At 52.2% G+C, this 18,056-nt stretch overlaps 1 protein-coding gene across 1 annotated transcript; it reads left to right on the top strand.

Annotated features, from left to right (window-relative positions):
- Positions 1-5,485: 5,485 nt before the first annotated feature.
- On the top strand, positions 5,486-17,531 carry TULP1 (TUB like protein 1). The gene is made up of 15 exons (XM_045074849.1): positions 5,486-5,496; positions 5,773-5,956; positions 6,358-6,484; positions 6,753-6,908; positions 7,489-7,638; positions 8,376-8,477; positions 8,552-8,671; positions 8,963-9,081; positions 11,689-11,694; positions 11,798-11,968; positions 12,151-12,263; positions 13,149-13,263; positions 13,368-13,466; positions 15,488-15,659; positions 17,259-17,531. The coding sequence occupies exons 1-15, from the start codon at positions 5,486-5,488 to the stop codon at positions 17,390-17,392; spliced, it is 1,779 nt and encodes a 592-aa protein (XP_044930784.1). The 3' UTR covers positions 17,393-17,531.
- The last annotated feature ends 525 nt before the right edge of the window (positions 17,532-18,056 follow it).

Here is an 18,056-nt window from a genome sequence, read left to right as displayed (position 1 = left end):
TTTTTTAAAATTTTTATTTATTTATTTGACACAGAGAGAGAGAGCAAGCACATGGATGGGGAGGGGTAGACAGAGCAGGAGAAGCAGGCTCCTTGCTGGGGGTCCTGGGACCATGACCTGAGTAGAAGGCAGACACCCAACAGACTGAGCCACCCAGGCGCCCTCCCAGACCTTCATTTTAACCAAAATCTTGATCCTCAATCCTGAATCCAGACCTGACCCAAATCTGAATATTTATATACTGTCTCTAAATTCCCCACACATGCTCACCAAATCTAGCATCACCAAGACCCAGACATTTCCTTTCATTTTTTTTCCGAGTTCCACTTTGCTACTTTCTGTTCCTCTCATGATCTGGACCTGCATTAATTTTTAATATACTTTTAAAAGATTTTGTTTATTTATTTGACAGAGAGAGAGAGATCACAAGTAGGCAGAGAGGCAGGCAGAGATGGGGGGGGGGGGGGGAGCAGGTTCCCTGCCGAGCAGAGAGCCCAATGTGGGCCTCAATCCCAGGATCCTGAGATCATGACCCAAGCCCAAGGCAGAGGCTTAACCCACTAAGCCACCCAGGCGACCTCTTGAAGGATTTTTAAAAACATAATTGCAGGAGCGTGGGTGGCTCAGGTTGTGATCTCAGAGTCCTCGGATTCCCATGATGGGCTCTCTTCTGGAGGGAGATCTTGCCTCTCCCTCTGCCTCTGCTGCTCCCCTGCTTGTGTGCTCTCTCTCTCTGTCAAATAAATAAAATCTTTAAAAATATATAATTGCATTCAAAGCATACAAAATATGAATACATTCTCCTCAAAAGTAGGAATAAAAATGTAAAACAAAAACAAACAAACAAAAAAACAGCCTTTTCAGGGACACCTAGGTAACTCAGTTGGTTAAGCACCAGACTCTGGATTTCAGCTCCAGTCACAATCTCAGGGTCATGAGATCAAGTCCCCTGCCAGGCTCCCCAGTCAGCATGGAGTCTGGTTGAGATTTTGTCCCTCCCTCTCTTTTTGCCCCTCCCTCCATTTTCTCTCCCTCTCTCTAAAATAAATGAATAAAAACACTTTTAAAAACAAAATTAACTCGGGATGCCTGGGTGACTCAGTTGGTTGGGTATCTGCCTTTGGCTCAGGTCATGATCCCAGTGTCCAGGAACAAGCCCCTTATGCGGCGGCTCCCTGCTCAGCAGAGAGTCTGCTTCTCCCTCTCCCTCTGCCCCTTCCTCCAGCTTGTTCTCTCTTTCTTTCTCAAATAAATAAATAAACCCTTTAATAAATTAAGGAAAGAAACCTTAAAAAAAAAAAAACGATTTTATTTATTTATTTGACAGACAGAGATCACAAGTGCAGAGAGGCAGGCCAAAAGAGGGGATTGGGGGAAGCAGGCTCCCCACTGAGCAGACAGCCTGATGCGGGGCTTGATCCCAGGATCCTGGGATCATGACCTGAGCTGAAGGCAGAGGCTTTAACCCACTGAGCCACCCAGGTGCCCCTAAAGAAAGAAACCTTTTTAATAAAGTTATTTTTCACATGCTTTCAAAAGTGACTTTCCTCACATTCAAAATTATGTATTAAAATTTAAAGGCAAATATGTTTTCTAATTAATAAGTGGCAAAATGTAGGGATACCTGGGTGGTTCAGTGGGTTGAGCCTCTGCCTTCGGCTCAGGTGGTGGTCTTGGGGTCCTGGGATGGAGCCCCCACATCGGGATCTCTGCTCAGCAGGGAGCCTGCTTCCCCCTCTCCCTCTGCCTGCCTCTCTGCCTACTTGTGATCTCTCTCTGCCAAATAAATAAATAAAATCTTTTAAAAATATATTTTAAAAAATAAGTAGCAAAATGTAATTGAATTTAAATAGTTTCAGACATTTTAATTCCATCTTATTATATATGTTTAGGAAAACAGAACTGTTCCCAAAACAGCATCTGATGCGTCAATCTGAGGAACAGCAATCGCATCTCACACATTGTCCTGACCTACATATATACAAATTTAAGAGTCAATATGAATTGTTTTTAATATTATAAAACGTTCCTCAGTCGCCACGTGCACCTTTAAGATTACCAGTGCTGATTCAGGAGAACCTTCAGAACGTGAAAAGAAGCACAAGAACCCGAGGCTTTACTACTTGAGAACCTATCACATCCCTGCAACCTGAGAGAAGAGGTCTGAGAAATGCATTCATCTTTTCTTTCACTTGGAAGCGCCTGCTGTTCACACCGGCCCACACTCCAAAGCCATGTCCTCTGACCTGGGTGGTCACCCAACCCACCTTCAGTCCAGCGCAGACAGCTCTGGTTTGGAGAACAGGGAGCAAGATATGAGGCCCCCCTGACCCCCGCCCGACACCTCCAACACCCCCCAACACCTGACTCCTCCCCCCTCCTCCTTAGAACACAGATATGTCAGTTTCCACTTCACCTGATCAGATCAGCCCTGAGCCTCAGGTGCCCTCTGGTTCCTAGTCATGTGTTTGTCTGGGCTTTTTGATCCTCAGGAACCCTCTAAAGGATGGTCTTGGGGGCCTGGTCAAGGGGTGCCCCTGCCCTATTATGCAAAGTGCTTTGGTTGCTTGGAAATTTTTGCACAAGCTGTGCCTTATGCCTGGAATGTTCTCATTCCTAGTCTCTGAAAGCCTTCAGGTCTCCGTTTGTTTTAGTATATATTTATTAACTAAACTCTGCCACCAAAATAGAGTCCAAATGCGTGATCCCAAGATCAAGAGTGGCACACTTTACTGACTGAGCCAGCCAGGAACCCTGTCAGGGCTCAGCTTAAAGATTCTCTTCTTGGGGGGCACCTGGGTGGCTCAGTGGGTTAAGCCTCTGCCCTCAGCTCAGGTCATGATCCCAGGGTCCTGGGATCGAGCCCCATATTGGGCTCCCAGCTCTGCAGGGAATCTGCTTCTCCCTCTGACCTTCTCCCCCCTCATGCTCTCTCTCACTCTTTCTCTCTCTCTCAAATAAATAAATAAATAAATAAATAAATAAAATCTTTTTTTTAAATGTTTCCTTCTTGGTGGCTTAGTCAGTTGAGCATCTGACTTCAGCTCAGGTCATGATCCCAAGGTTCTGGGATCGGGCCCTACATGGGGCTCCCTGCTCGATGGGGAGGCTCCTTCTCCTTCTCCCTATGCTGTTCCACCCACTTGTGCGTGAGCTCTGTGTGTGTGTGTGTGTGAAATAAATAAAATCTCTGAAAGGAAAAAACTTTCTTCTCAGACAGTCTTGGGTTAAGGGTCTGCCTTCCGCTCAGGTCGTGATCCCAGGCTCTCTACTCATCACGGAGCCCTGCTTCTCTCTCTGCCTCTGCTGCTCCCCCTGCTTGTGCTGTCTTTCCCTGTCAGATAAATAAATAAAATCTTATCAATCAATCGATCAATCAGTCCCGCCTGGATCCCACCTGCTGTTCTCACGGAATCCAGTTATTTTCGTTCTTGGTATTAAGTACCATTAATAACAGCGAGATCACACATCAATGAATTAGTGTACTTATGTCTTTACTCTGTGTCTTCCTCAGAAGAAGGTCAGCTCCGTGAGGCAGGGACCACATCCTTTTGCCCGTCACTGTATGACCTGGACTTAGCATACTGCTTGGCACAAAGTCAGTATGTTCTGGAAATATTCGTTGACCGACTCTCAGCCATGAGTTTCCTTACCTTTGATATCAGGGTGTTAATGTCTGACTTATAAACATTCTTGTGAGGGTGGGGAGAGAAGGGGAGCAGCGAGACTGACACACAGGGGCTGGTCAATAAATGCTGCTATTATTACTATTATTACTACTACTACTACTATTATTACTGTTATTGTTACTATGTATTCTGAGGCCAAAGAGGATCGAGGAATCTTGGAGGTGGCAACTTGAGGCCTATTTAGAATGGGACAGGTTTCTTGGAATAAGCTGGGCATTCCAGATGGGAACAGCTTAAGCAAAGGTGTGGAAGAGAGAGAATATAAAGGCTTTATGCACACCAATGTGACTGGATGAATAGTAGGGCTGGGGATAGCCCTGCAGTTAGAAAGGCAGACTGGGGACAGACCAGAGAGAGTCTTGTATACCAACCCAGCCCATTTCAATTCGATCCTTAGGCAGCAGGGAGCCACTGAAAGTTTTTGAGCAGAGGTGTCAGCTGAAGAAGGGGTATTTTAGGAAGACTGATTAGGGCCCATCTGGATCAAGTGGACCAAGCAATGAAAAACAAAAAGCCTGTTTCATTCATAGCCCTTCTCTAACCCTTGTGATGGCGTAAAACATGCAAGGGTTAGGAGTAAAAGCTCTGACAGGAGTCAGATCTGGATTCACGAAGTGACCTTACAATCTGGCTGAACTTGAGCACTCCCTGAGCACTCACGTCACCTCCCTGAGCCTCAGTTCGTCCATCTGTAAAATAGAGATAATCATCTCTACCCTGCTTATCTCACTGGTTCCTGGTGTGATTTGAATGAAATAAAAAACTCATTAACTCACTGAAAAAATGAACCCCACTCATGTATCAAGTCGTGTTGCAAATGCTGAAGAGACAGGGATGAAATGGGACTGCAGTGAAAAGAGGCACATAATTCCCAATTATTGAGTGCCCACTGCATGCTCCTTTCTACCTGTCATCTCAGAGTCTGTCACAATGCCGGGCTGGAACTCACGACCCTGAGAAACCAAGAGTCGGAGGCTTAACTGACTGAGCCACCCAGATGCCCCTCATCTCAATGAATCTAACAGTATCCTTACCAGGTCGAGCCCATTTTATAAAAGAGGAACTCGAGGCTCAGAGGACTAAGTAAGTCACCGAAGGGCCTTTAGGCCTTAAGTGACAGAGCTCAGGTTGCGGGCTCAGGGCTGACCCAATGGGTGAACCCTGCCTCCTAGCACTAAACCTTTGAACACATCTGGCTATTTCCAACTTCCAGGCCTCTATCTTGTTCCCTTACCAGGTGACATATCCCACTTTTATTTTTGCCTGTGTAACTCCTTATTCACCATCTTTTAAATTTTAGATGGGGCTTCAGGAAGCCCCAGGACAGCTGACTGGGACCCCTCCTCTGGGCTTCCTCAGCATTTAACTAAACTTCTCCCATGATATTAATCACATCAACACTATATCCTTGGGGGGCACCGGGCAGGCTGAGTTGGTGGATCGCGTGACTCTTGATCTCTGGGTCATGAATGGCTCTTGAGTGGGGTCATGAGTTTGTGTCCCACCTTGGGCATAGCGATTACTTAAAAACAAACAAAAAACTATACCCCTGGTCTCTAAACTTTTTAAAAAGCATGTTCTCTATCAGTAAAAAAAAAAAAATCTTAAGTGTACACCCATAATTAGGCATTATACTGTGTATACACCTGCTTCTGTCAGTCCATGTATACTAAATATCAGCAAACATTGGTTCTTGTTTTTTATGAAAAAAAAAAAAAAAGATAAATACAGGATCTACCTAATATTTTCTTCCCACACCCCACTGACCCCTGACAAATGACAAAGTGATACGTTAAATGGAGGCTGGGTAGGGGATGGTGGGACTGGTGGTCTGGGAACTTGGGAGTTCAGCCTTTTCCCCGCAGGGGGCTGGACCTGGGGTGGGGGGAGTCCTGGGCTGCCTCCCCCCCTCCCCAGCTGCCACCCTCTTGAGCCAGCGGGAGGTGGGGTGAAGTTGAGCCTGGATTAGCGAGGGAGGGCAGGGAGGCTTCCTGGAGCCGCAGGGTGGGCAGAGAAGGGGTGCGGATAGAGGAAGGCACCATGCCCCTGCAGGACGACACCCTCCGAGAGGTGTGGGCCTCAGACAGGTCCGGAAGTGCCCCCCCCACCACCTCAACCTACCTGAACCCTGGGGAACCCTGGAGGGCCCAGAGGGAGGGGCGGGGGGGGCGCAGAACAGGGGTGTAAAACAGACTGATTCCTTTGCTAACATCAGTGGACACGAGGAGGAAAGCCAGAGCCCGGAGGTCCAGCCGCGCCTTAAGCAGGTACGCGCCACCCCTGCTTGGAAAGGAGGCAGGGAGAACCCGCCATTGCGTGTAAACCCACGCAAGGGAGGGGATCTGGGAGTGGATCACGTCCTCCTCAGCAGCGTCTGAGGTTGCTTCCTTCCTTGTAATCTTTTTTTTTTTTTTTTTTTTTTTTTTTTTTTTTTTTTGGGAAGGGGTGTTTTGGGGCATGGGATATCCAGGGGAAGAACTGGGACTTTGTGGTTTGGACGTAGCCATGATGCATGGGAGAGGGTCACCGTTCCCCACCCCAAGACGACGACTGCGGTTCCCCTCCCGATAATCCGCGGTTATTTCTGGCGGCTCAAGGGATTAGAGGGTCACGGACCTCAGAGCCCCCCTTTCCTTCTTCTCCTCCTTCTTGACCCCCCACTCCGCAGCGACCCGTCAAGGGGCAGAAGTTGAGGAAGAAGAGGACGGAGGCCCCGGAGTCCCCGGGCCCTAAGGGATCCAAGCCCCGGAGACCTGGAGGCGGGCTGGGCACCGAGCCCGGGAGCGCTCTCCAGGGTGAGGGACGCGGGAGGGGTGCGGCTGTCCTGGAATCCTGGGGGTGGGGGCAGTGGGGGGGGGGGGACCTGGAGGGGTGGCAGCGGGCTGGGGTTGAAGCGGTTAGGGGCTAGGAGGGATGTATGAAAACCAGGGGATGGGGTGCGAAAGTGTAAAGAGCGCCCAGGGGGACCCTCACGGAGAGGAACCCGAGGAGGACAGGGTCCGGGGCTCGGGCGCCGTTGGAGGAGGGGGTCCGACCCTGCCTGACCCCGGCCTCTCGGCTCAGCCGGGCGGAGGGGGAAGCCGCGGGAGGATCCGGCCCCGCAGCCCCCAGAGGCCCGGCCGCCGCGCACCGTCTACGCCAAGTTCCTCAGGGACCCCGAGGTCAAGCGCGACCCGCGGGAAACCTTCCTGGTAGCGCGAGCCCCGGACGCGGCTGACGGTGAGACAGGGGCCGGCGGGGAGGCCGGGAGGCGGGCACTGGGGATAAGGAGCTAGGTGGCCACACGGGAACCGCGACAGGGAGGCGGAAAACTCGGGGGAAAAACCTCCCCTGCTCTGGCCTTCTCTTAGAGTCAGAAAAGAACCTAATTCTCTTGTTCTTTACTCTGTTTTCCAGATGGGGAAACTGAGGCACAGAGCAGTTAAGAGTTTTGCCTTTAACTACAGCTAGGGGCCAGAGGTAGCCCAGATGGGTCTGGCTGGAGGTCAGAAAGGGACAAGGCCAGGGAGAAGCAGAGGGTCCTGGAGGGGACAGAGAAAGCCTTACAGAGAAGGGCATTTCCCCCAGAACAGGATTGTGAAGGCCCTTGCATTCCCCCAACCCCAGCTGACTCCCCTGAACACCTTAGGGTGTCACCCCCAGGGTTTGAGGAAGGTGCTGGAACTGTGTTCCTCCTCCTGTTCCTGTTCCAGAAGGGGAGCCTCCCCCACCATAACCACTTCCCAACAATCTGGGGGGACTGGGCTCCCAGATAACGGGGCCTATGCCAGCCCCCATTATGAGAAGTTTCTACCTATAGAGGATGAGGAGGAATCAGACAAGGACCAGAAAGAGGAAGAGGAGGCAGAGGAAAAGAAACGGAAAACCCCTCTGCCACCCAAAAAGCCTCCTAAAGAGAAGACTTCTGCGGGTATCAAGGAGAGGAAGGCCAAGGCCCAGGGACAGAAGGGTGAGTGCTGAGGGTACAGAGGGCACCCACAGACTCGGAAAAGTAGCCTTGTCCTTCAGGGCTAGGCGAGAGTTGAGACATCAGGAAGTTACCCAGTACCTGGATGCAAGAGTTTCTTTCTCTGGTGTCTTCCCCGTGATGGTCCTTAAGTACCTAGATCACGATGTATCAACCACCCTCCTCCCCCCGCCGCCCCCCTGCCTGCCCAGGAGGCTCTGTGAGCCAGGGAGGAGGGAGGATTTTAGTTTTTTTTGGTAACTCAATATAAATTATTGTTATAATTTTCATAAAAGTATCAAAGTGATTACGGTGCAAATCAGTCAATGAAATAAATGCTGTCATGGCTCCCTGGCCTGGGCTACAGGTACTGCAGGCTGATCTAAAGGGGAAGAGGGAGCTAGGACCTTGGGCCTCTGTGGGAGCGACAGTGCGCTGTCTGTAGCACCTGCTGGAGGAAGTCTCCTGGGGGAGATGGGGTGGGAGCTGGGAATCAGAGGCTCAGTTAGAAGGCCTGGCATTCATTCATTCACTCATTCATTCTGTAATGCCTATGAAGTTCCTGGTATTTGTCCTGCTCTTTATGGACTCGGGATTAAAGCACAACAAGCAGAAGACAAATCCTGGGACCTTGTCAGGCCTTTAGCCTCCCTGGGGACTGAAGGAATGATGAGTGGGTTGGAAGGCGGCCTTCAGGTTCAACAGGCTCTTCTTTGTCTAACCCCTCCTTCCATATCCAGGGGACCTGGGAAGCCCTGTCCCCCCAGCCAAACCTCTGCGCCTTAAGAAGAAGGAGGCACCAGCGGGGGAGGGGCCCAGGATGAGAAGGACGAAGAAGAAAGGTGAGACTGGTCTCCGAAGGAACAGGGGACTCTGGGTGTGGTGGACTGTGTCTCCTTCACATCCACCCACACAGGATCTGGGGAGACTGACAGGGACCCCTCAGGGAGCCCGGCCAGAGTGAGAAAGAAGACTCCAGCAGCCTTGTTTCTGGTCCGGGAAGAACGCTCAGCTGATAAAGCTCCAAAGAAGAAAGGTGGGTGGCTGTGGGCTCGTGTACCCTGACGTCGAGAGGCCGTCCTGGAGGTTGGGAGCCAGGACACAGGGATCAGGGTCGGGTGAGGAGCAGGTTCTGGGGTCAGACAACTTGACGGCCATCTTGCTCTGCACTTGAACAGCTGTGTGGCCTCAGTCAGGCCTTTCTGAGTCTCTGATAACAGTAACACGGGAATACTCTCTTGTATTTGTGGGGAGGGTCCATTAAGATGTGGGGGTTAGTGCTCCGCAGGGTCAGGGGCTTACAGGCTTGCTCCCCCTCCATGCCCAGGCACTTCCAAAGGCCCAGAAGAGGCCCAGAAGGAGGACGAGGAAGAGGCGGAAGAAGGGGCAGCCGTGGGGACCAAGAACAGCAATCAGAAGGGCAAAGCGAAAGGAAAAGCCAAAAAGGTTGGGATCCAGAGGGGAAGGGGGCTGAGGCCCCTTCAGGGAGCAGGGGCCTAGGTTTGGGGGACTAGAGGATGGAACCTCATGGAGTGGGGGCACAGGGCTGGGGTTAGAATCTTGGTTCCCTCCCTGATAACATGATAGGAGGACAAAGGGCACCAGACTTGTGAGAACAGAGAAGGCGGCTGAGGGGTCACTGGGCTGGGATAGGCTCCCTGAGGGCCTGATGTTATCTGGGCTCTAAGCCCTCCCCTCTGCGGCCTAACCAGCAGCCCCAGCCAGAGATGCTCACACAGCTGCCACACGAAGGGACCAGACTGGTAGACCACACAGGCAGAGCATGTTCACTGAGTTGTTAAAATGTTCTCACACTACTGCTCTGGGGCCCCAAGTGTTTTCCGCTAGCACACCCGGGATGGCCCAACCTTCTGGCAGCTGAAGGGTTAACAGGCCCACCAGGGTCCATTCAGACCCAGGGGCATTCTCAGGGGCAGAACAGTTTACTAACTATTTTGAATATTGCTCTTCCTCACAAAAAGGACTCAGGCACCAACATGGACAAGCTGGAGTTAAGCAGGAGAGGGGGGTCAAACTGGAGAGAGAAAGGGATGAAAGGCTTTGAGAAACTGGTTTCCACAAGTGGAGAGATCATGCTGAGGGTAGGGCTAGGATCTGAGCCATGTGGGTTTATTGGTTCATTCAGGAGTGGTCAGGTCTTATGGGACTGACTCACATTAGTCAACCTTACCAGATTCCGATATATATACTGAAAGGCCAGTTTCTTATCTCCCACAGGGAATATAACCGCAGTGCTACCTCCTATACAGTAGGCCCTAGAAATTCACAGCTGTGGAACTGTTTGAGTAAGCTCTGGCTTTCTCCACATCACATTCCAAACATAGTCTTACATTTCCCAAGTTTCTTCAGGAGCAGCTCAGAGTGGAGAGGAGATGCTCCCTGGCCCCACGGGCTACCGGCCTGCTCACCAACATCAGCCTCACTTCACATGCAATCCAAACCTGCCCTTGGCAAAAATGGCCAACCGCAGCCTATCAGGGATTCCTCGTGGCTTTCCTATAGCCCCTTCTCTTCCCTAGTGGGAAAGTTGGGGTTGGAATCTTGGCTCTCCCTCTTAGGAGAGGGATAGAACATGAGGGCGGAGGACACTAGGTTTGTGGGGTCACCAGGCTGGGCCTAGGCCACCCTAAGGGGGAATGCCACCAAACTGTGATTCAGAGTTTTTCTATGAGCGAGATAAGCTTTTTTATTCATTCATTGTCTGACCTCTGTATTGCCATCTGACAAAGCACCCCCAAAACTTAGTGCCTTAAGAAAACAAACATTTCTTTTCTTAGTTTCTGGAATTCAGGAATCTAGGAGGGGCCTAGCAAGATACTCTGGGCTTGGGGGGTCTGTCCCTACATTGCTGTCAAGATGTCAGTTGGGTCAGCAGTCACTCGGAAAGCTTGGCCGGAAAGAGAGGATCCACTTTGAAAATGGTTCTCTGTCATGGTTGTTGGCCGGGGCCCTCTCCATAGGGTGGCTTGAATGGTCTAATGACATAGCAGCCAACTTCACCCAGGGCTTAAGAGTGGCCCAAGGGAGACAGCAAGGAGAGGCCACCATATCTTCTATGACCAGGCCTTAGAAATTACCCCCCATCACTTGGGCTATATTCCATTGGTCAGAGAGACCAAACTCTGATAAGATGTAGAAGGGGGACTACATGACGTGTAAATACCAGGAGGCGGGGATCACTGGGCCTCATCTTGGAGGCTGGCTACTACAGTCATTGATATTTACCAGACACTGTAATGATAGCAGTGGCTAATACTCTAGAACACAGCAGTTCATACCTTTGGCCCCACCTCAGTTCACCCCTTGAGACAGTGTCCACACGGAAGTTCTTTCTAAAGCTCTGGTTCTAACAGGTACCATTTAAAGCCCAGTTCCAGGGCACCTGGGTGGCTCAGTGGGTTAAACCTCTGCCTTTGGCTCAGGTCATGATCTCAGGGTCCTGGGATCGAGCCCCACATTGGGCTCTCTGCTTAGCGGGTAGCCCACTTACTCCTCTCTCTGCCTGCCTCTCTGCCTACTTGTGATCTCTCTCTGTCAAATAAATAAATAAAATCTTAAAAAAAAAATAAATGAAGCCCAGTTCTACTTCTTACTAACTGTGTGAACTTGGGCAAATTGCTTAACCTCTCTGAGCCTCAACTTCCTCAGTAAATTTGGACAACAACTTCAGTAGTTACCTAAGGGAATTGAATTAGTTAATATTTAGAAGATACTTAGAGCAATGCCCAGCGCATTGGTAGACTTTATATGAGTGTTTGTTAAATACAGAGATGAAGTAAGGTCTCTCCCGGGTATCCAGCCCCAACCTCTGCATTTCTCTGGTGAAAAAACTGAGTCATATGGTGTTTCAAGTGAAAGATGACCGAGTTAGTGGTGGAACCAGGATTTGAACCCAAGCTGTCTTGCTCCAGAGCCCAGGCTCTTAACCAGAAGCCAAACAAAATAATAATAAAATGCCAAACTCCCCAGAGCCTGGGGAAGCGTGGGGGCCCAACCCACCGTAGCTGGCCCATGTGTTCTCTTCCCACACAGAAAGCGGTGAGTTGTCCTGCCTGTCCTGCCTGTGTCCCAGTACTGGGGACCTGCTGAGAGCAGGGGAGCCAGTGCTTCCGGGCCTGATACACGCTCTGCCCCAAACCAGAAGGAGGAGAGAGCCCCATCCCCACCCATGGAAGTGGATGAGCCCCGGGAGTTTGTGCTCCAGCCTGCGCCCCAGGGCCGGACAGTACGCTGCAGGCTGACCCGGGACAAGAAGGGCATGGATCGGGGCCTGTATCCCTCCTACTTCCTGCACCTGGACACCGAGAAGAAGGTGGGTAGGGGGGAGGCGGCAGGGGAGACAGACTGTAGGTCTCAGCACCCAGGCTCGGGGAGCGGGGGCGGAGGGGGGTGCCTAGAGCCAAAATGCCAGGGAGTGGGTGGAGTCCAACACAAACAGGCCTTCCTTTCCCTCTCACACGCCTCCTTCCTTCACCTGTGTCCCCCTCTCCCCAGGTGTTTCTCCTGGCTGGCAGGAAACGGAAACGTAGCAAGACGGCCAATTACCTCATCTCCAGTGACCCCACCAATCTGTCCCGAGGAGGGGAGAATTTCATCGGGAAGCTGAGGTGGGGCTGGGAGGCCCGGGGCCATAAGAATGCCACGGCGAGTCGCTTCTGTCTCCCTGTGCCTGGCAGTGTCCGCCACAGTGGGCACTCTAAAAATGTCCCCTGCCCCAGGGCTTCCCACACGTGAATGTGCACAGATCACTTGGAAGCGTTGTTAAAATGGCCCAGTGGGTCTGGGTGTGGGGCAAGACTCTTCATTCCTAACAAGCCCCCAGGTGATGCCCAGGCTGCTGGACCAAGGACCTCACTTGACATAGGTCATAAAGTCCATGAGGGCAGGGATGGTCGGTGCCTGTTTGGTTCGTGGCTGAATTCCCAGCACCTGGTACATAGTAGCAACTCAATAAAACATTGACTAAGTGAATGCATAAACAAATATCCAGCACCTACCCTGTGCTGTGTCCCCCCATATATCTCATCTAATCCTCACTGCACATCTGAGAGGTAAGGGCAAGGGGACCCCCGAGTCATGCCTTATTTCTTATATTTATATACTTAACAAATGCTTATGAAAGGCCTACCTATGTGTCAGGCATCGTTCTAACTTCCAAATATGAATCCATTCAGTCCCCTTCTTGACCAAGTGAGTTAGATACTGCCATTAGGCCCATTTTACAGAAGGGAAAGTTGAGGCTCAGAGTTTAGCCTGCCTAGGGTCACGCAGTAAGAGATGGAGCTGAGATCTGAAGGTTGTCCAGTGTCCTCCCAGATCCAGCTTCTAAAAAGACCTCATGAGGAGCCCCTGGGACAGGGGACAAGAGTTATTCTGTCCTAAGACACCCACACCCTTGACACAGGAAGCTCTCCAAACTGTCGGTGAGGAAGGGTCTTGGAGCAGGGGTGTGGAATCCCCCAGCCCCGCCCCCAGCTCCGCCCTGTTTGCAGGTCCAATCTCCTGGGCAACCGCTTTACCGTCTTTGACAATGGGCAGAACCCGCATCGTGGAGGAGGCAGCACTAATGTAGGAAGCCTTCGGCAGGAACTGGCAGCTGTGATCTATGTGAGAATCCCCCTGGGCGCACCCCGCAGGTCACTCCCCTTCACAGGGGGTGGGTGGAGTCCAACACCTGTTAGGGGCCGGCATAACAGGCATCTCCCTCTCAGGAAACCAATGTCCTGGGCTTCCGGGGACCCCGGCGCATGACGGTCATCATTCCTGGCATGAATTCGGACAACGAGAGGGTCCCCATCCGGCCACGAAATGTGAGCCCAGCACCTCCCTGACGCCTCTCCCTGAGGATCCTGCTCCCATGTGACCCACCCATGACCCACTCCTGGGGTGCTGGGGGGGTTGCCGAGGGGCTCAGGTTGCCCATACCCAACTTCCTGGGCACATACATTCATTCTGGAAACTCATGGGATTAATTAGGGGGTTTTGTAATTGAATTCACTGAAACAAATACAATGTTTTTTTTTTTTTTCCAGTATGTATACCACACCATCCATTCATATATTCACTCACTGAATGAATTGCACATTGTGTATATTGTACTATCCACCTTCAGTGTATAATGAGTGCTGATTATGAATCTAGGCAACTGGAAGACATCAGTGAGTAAAAAAGATCTGCCTTCATGAAGCTGGCATTCTAGGGGAGGAGACGGACCAGACCGTAGGCAATAATTGTGCAAATAAGTAAATTGTGTAGAATGTTAGAAAGTCACAAGTAATATGGAAGAAAGAAAAAGAGTGGGCCTCATTGAAAAGGTGATGTTTAAGCAAAGACCTGAAGGAGGTGAGGGAGCAAGCTGACGGATACCTGGGGAAAGAGCACCCAGGCAGAGGGAAGAGCCAGTGCAAAGGCCCTGAGGCAGGATGGTGCCTGGTGGGTCTGAGGTGAGAGGTGAGGGTTGAGTTGCAGATAGGGCCTGTATAACTGGTTTGTACTCACAGAAACAGGAAGCCACAGCAGGGTTTTCAGGAGTGACTTGATTTGCCTTTTATTTTAAAAAGCAAAGGTTGCTTGTTTGTGTGTGAGGTCTAAGGTAATAGGGAGTGATAGCCCAGGGAGAGGTGGCCTCTGCAGTGTCAGACCCTCCCTCTGCTCCTTGGCACTATGGGTCAGTGAGCTCAGGACTGCAGAGACAGGATGACTGGCCTGCTCCATACCTGTAGTGATGTCACTACTTACAATGAAAAATAACACCGTCAGCTGATCACTCATCCTTCCATGCTGGCAAGTCACACACTGTAATCAGAGGTTCAGCCAACCCATGAGGCATGAGGCATGAAAGGCTCTAGTCTCTAGGACCTGTGGGGTCCCACAGCCACTCCTTCCGGGCCTGGACTAAACACACAAAAGCTCCAGAGACAGTGCCTCCCAGGTGTGTTTGGGCTTGGTGAGAACTCCCCAGGGCCGTTCCGGGTAACTTCATCATTTTACCGTCCATCAGAGCAATCCGACATTTACTGAGAGCATTCACTCTGGGCTGTTAACTGATCTGAATAACATGCCATGCACTATTACCTTCCTTAATCCTCACAAGACCCTGTTGTGCGGGAAACTGAGGCACGGAGCTGTCAATAAAATATGATGCCTTCCCTTTAAGTATCTAATTCTGCTTATGACAGTGTAGTGGGAGAAACAGTAAGAGCAAGGTGTTATGGAGGGAGCCTCCAGCTAAGACATCTAAATCGGACACCAGGTCAGGGAGGCTTCTCAGAAGTCATGATCTTGAACCGACTCACTCTAAGCCATGATGGGACCAGTGCCAAGGGAACTGGGGAAAGAAGCATCTGAGGAGCGCTATCCCATAGACACCACTCCTTCCTTTGAGAAACTCTCTTCTGGGACATCTTATTTTAACCACTCCATCTGTCCGTTCACCTGTCCATCTCCCCACGCGCAACTGTGAGCTCCTCAGCGAACCTAGCCTGTTTGGTGCCTTCTTGTGATCAGGTGCCAGCATGCGGCTGTTCCGAAGGCCCACTGGGGGGGTCAAGCGCATGGACGCCTACTGGGGGCCAAGTGCTACTTCCCTTCCCTCCACTTTGACATCCCACAGCGAAACCCCATTCTCACAGAGCTCCACCCTGCCCACAAGGACACCACAGAGACCAAGTGTCCTTTCGGGGATCCCCTGAATGGATGTCGATGTCCAGGCTGCATACCAGCACACACATGCGAAGGCAGGCCCAGGTCCCCAGGCCCCCTCCCCTTGGTCCTGAGATATCTCGGCCACCCCTAACTGTCCTCTCCCTAACACTCTACTTTGGCACCCCAGGCTAGCGATGGATTGCTGGTGCGCTGGCAGAACAAGACACTGGAGAGCCTCATTGAGCTGCACAACAAGCCACCTATCTGGAACGAAGACAGCGGCTCCTACACACTCAACTTCCAAGGCCGAGTCACACAAGCCTCGGTCAAGAACTTCCAGATTATCCATGCCGATGACCGTGAGTATTTGAGGCCCCAAGCTGGGTTGTTCCCCACCACCTCCAGGACCCTGACCCTCCCTCTGGCCTTTCCCCACCACCTGGCTGCCTCTCTCTCTCTCTCTCTCTCTCTCTCTCTCACACACACACACACACACACACACACACACAAGCGTGAGCGGGTGTGCACAAAGCTGTCCTTGATCTCTGGAGCCAGAACATCTAAGAAAGTCACTCCCTCCTGCATGGACATTGACAGCATGCTCCCAGGAACCTCCGATATTCCAAGCAGTTGTCTTGGGGCTCTCTGTCCCAGGCCTTCTTTCTAGCATTGACTAGAGCCTGGTGTGGATACTGGGATATTCTGGGTAAGAAAGACTATGCTGAAGGGACAGTTAGTCTGGTGGAGCTTGAGAACCACTCAAAGAGGCTGCTGAGGCTCAGAGAAGGCAGCGCCTTCCCCAGAGTCTTTCAGCAACTCCAAAAGGTCCCACTGGCCATGAGAATTTATTTCACAGATACACAGAGCCTCCTATGTGCTAGGCACTGTTCTCTAGACTTTACAGTTATTGAATCATTAAATCTTTCAACAACCCTGTCCCCCCAATACCTGAGGAAGGTATTATTATTGTCCCTACTTGGCAGATGAGAAAACTGAGGCTCAGAGAGGGACAGCTGGCATGAGAACCCAGGTGGTCTACTTCTAGGGCCCCAGGCCCCAATCGCTTCAAGATGGCTGCCTTGCAGGGCTAGGAATTATTCATCAAGCATCTTTGAATGCCTACTCTGTTGTCCTCAAGTAAGGTCAAAGGCCTGCCCTCAAGGAGTTAGGGAAACAAGATATGCCCAGAACACAAGTAAGTAAAAATGTCCCTGTTACAGGCCTGGGGGACAGGTTCCCACTAGGGTGAAGAAGTTTGGGGTGGAAAGGTACCTCCCAAGGGACTATGGGTTCCCAGGATTGGCTGACACCGAGCAACTTCTCCATCCCCCACTCCATCCTAGGGATGTGTCCCCAGTGTCACCTGTCCCAAGGCCTTAGGAAACTGCTCTCCAGATCACATTTCTGGTGGAGCCTGGTCTACAGAGATCAGGGGTATTTTTAGCAACTTCCTGTTCCTATGGATGCTGGGGGAGGTGTTGGGACTGGGGATGGGATCCTGGACCAGATATCGGATGGAACTGAGTGGAGCCACTCAATAAGATAGAGACTCAGGGGCCAGTGAAGGGATAGAGCCTGGCAGTCTAAGACGGGACTTTGGGGCTCGGGATCGAAGAAGGAATGAGGCCGCAGCCACTGGAAAAGGACTCTAGGCTGGGGGGAGTGTGACAGGTTCCTGTATTTAAGTGCCTGTCGTACACATAGCCCTGGGTGCCAGAAGATAAGGCAGGGTCCCTGCCCTCAGGGGCTTACAGTCAGAAGGCTGGTCAAGCTGCAGGTGGGGCCAGATGGGTCAGATAAGAAGGGGTGGATGGGTGGAGGGTGAATAATTGAGATGGAGGCTGAGGATTAGGGCCCCAAAGCAGAGGAGGGAGACTTCTCCCAAAGGTGAGGACACTGCCTGCCAGGATTGGGACCCCAGGAAATCTTGCCCCCCGCTTCTCTGTCTGTGTCCATAGCGGACTACATCGTACTGCAGTTCGGTCGCGTGGCGGAGGACGCCTTCACTCTAGACTACCGCTACCCACTGTGCGCCCTGCAGGCCTTTGCCATCGCCCTCTCCAGTTTCGACGGGAAGCTGGCCTGCGAGTGACCCCGGCAACCCCCAGCGCCCGCCAAGGATGGGGGAAGGATTCAGTGGAGGCCCGCAGGGTCCGTTCGCCAAAGCCCCCACTGAAGACTCCTCTCTTGTCCGGGGCTGACCCCTCACTGTCTCCGAGTGACCTCCACCCGCTCCCCAGCCTGGCACAGGCCGAGGCAGGGGAGGAGCTCAGAGGGCGGTCCGACAGAGATGAAGAACATCTGGAGTCGGGAGCCGCACATCTGGTCGCAGAGCTAGCCTGCGCCGCTTCACCAGCCGCCCCCCTTCTCCGCCCCGCGCCCCAGTCACTTCCTGTCCAGGAGCAGTAGTCAGTGTTGTTTTAACCCCCTCCGGGATCGTCCTAAGGGCTCCGAGGAGTGGGGCGGGCTCGGAAGAGGGGGTAGGTGTTGCGGGAGGAAGACCGGGTGCCCACATCCCCAATAAAGCCGCGTCCGGAACCCGGCGAGCAGTGGTTCTTCAGCGCGTGCCGAGAACGAGGCGGCGGGAGGGGTCCGGAGCGCGGGAGAGGTCCGGAGGGCGGGCTGGAGGCCAGCCTCCCCACCCCCCAACCCCACTCCCGCCCAGGCCCGGGGCGCTCCCGCGTCCCCTCCCCCGCGCCCAGCGCCGGTCCTACCGAAACTCGGCGGGCTCGTGGTGTCGAGACGCCCCCCGCGGG

This window comes from Mustela putorius, unplaced genomic scaffold (genome assembly GCF_011764305.1).
Source record: "Mustela putorius furo isolate JIRA1106 unplaced genomic scaffold, ASM1176430v1.1 tig00000135_pilon_pilon_pilon, whole genome shotgun sequence".
Classification (NCBI taxonomy): domain Eukaryota; kingdom Metazoa; phylum Chordata; class Mammalia; order Carnivora; family Mustelidae; genus Mustela; species Mustela putorius.
The sequence above is the reverse complement of the archived record's forward strand: the minus strand, read 5'-3'. Positions and strand labels throughout refer to the sequence as shown.

Bases quoted from the DNA above. Each gene is read 5' to 3' on its own strand.
- TULP1 (XM_045074849.1), top strand. The intron at 5,957-6,357 runs GTACGCGCCACC...CCCACTCCGCAG, and splicing joins TCCAGCCGCGCCTTAAGCAG to CGACCCGTCAAGGGGCAGAA. The intron at 15,660-17,258 runs GTGAGTATTTGA...CTGTGTCCATAG, and splicing joins GATTATCCATGCCGATGACC to CGGACTACATCGTACTGCAG.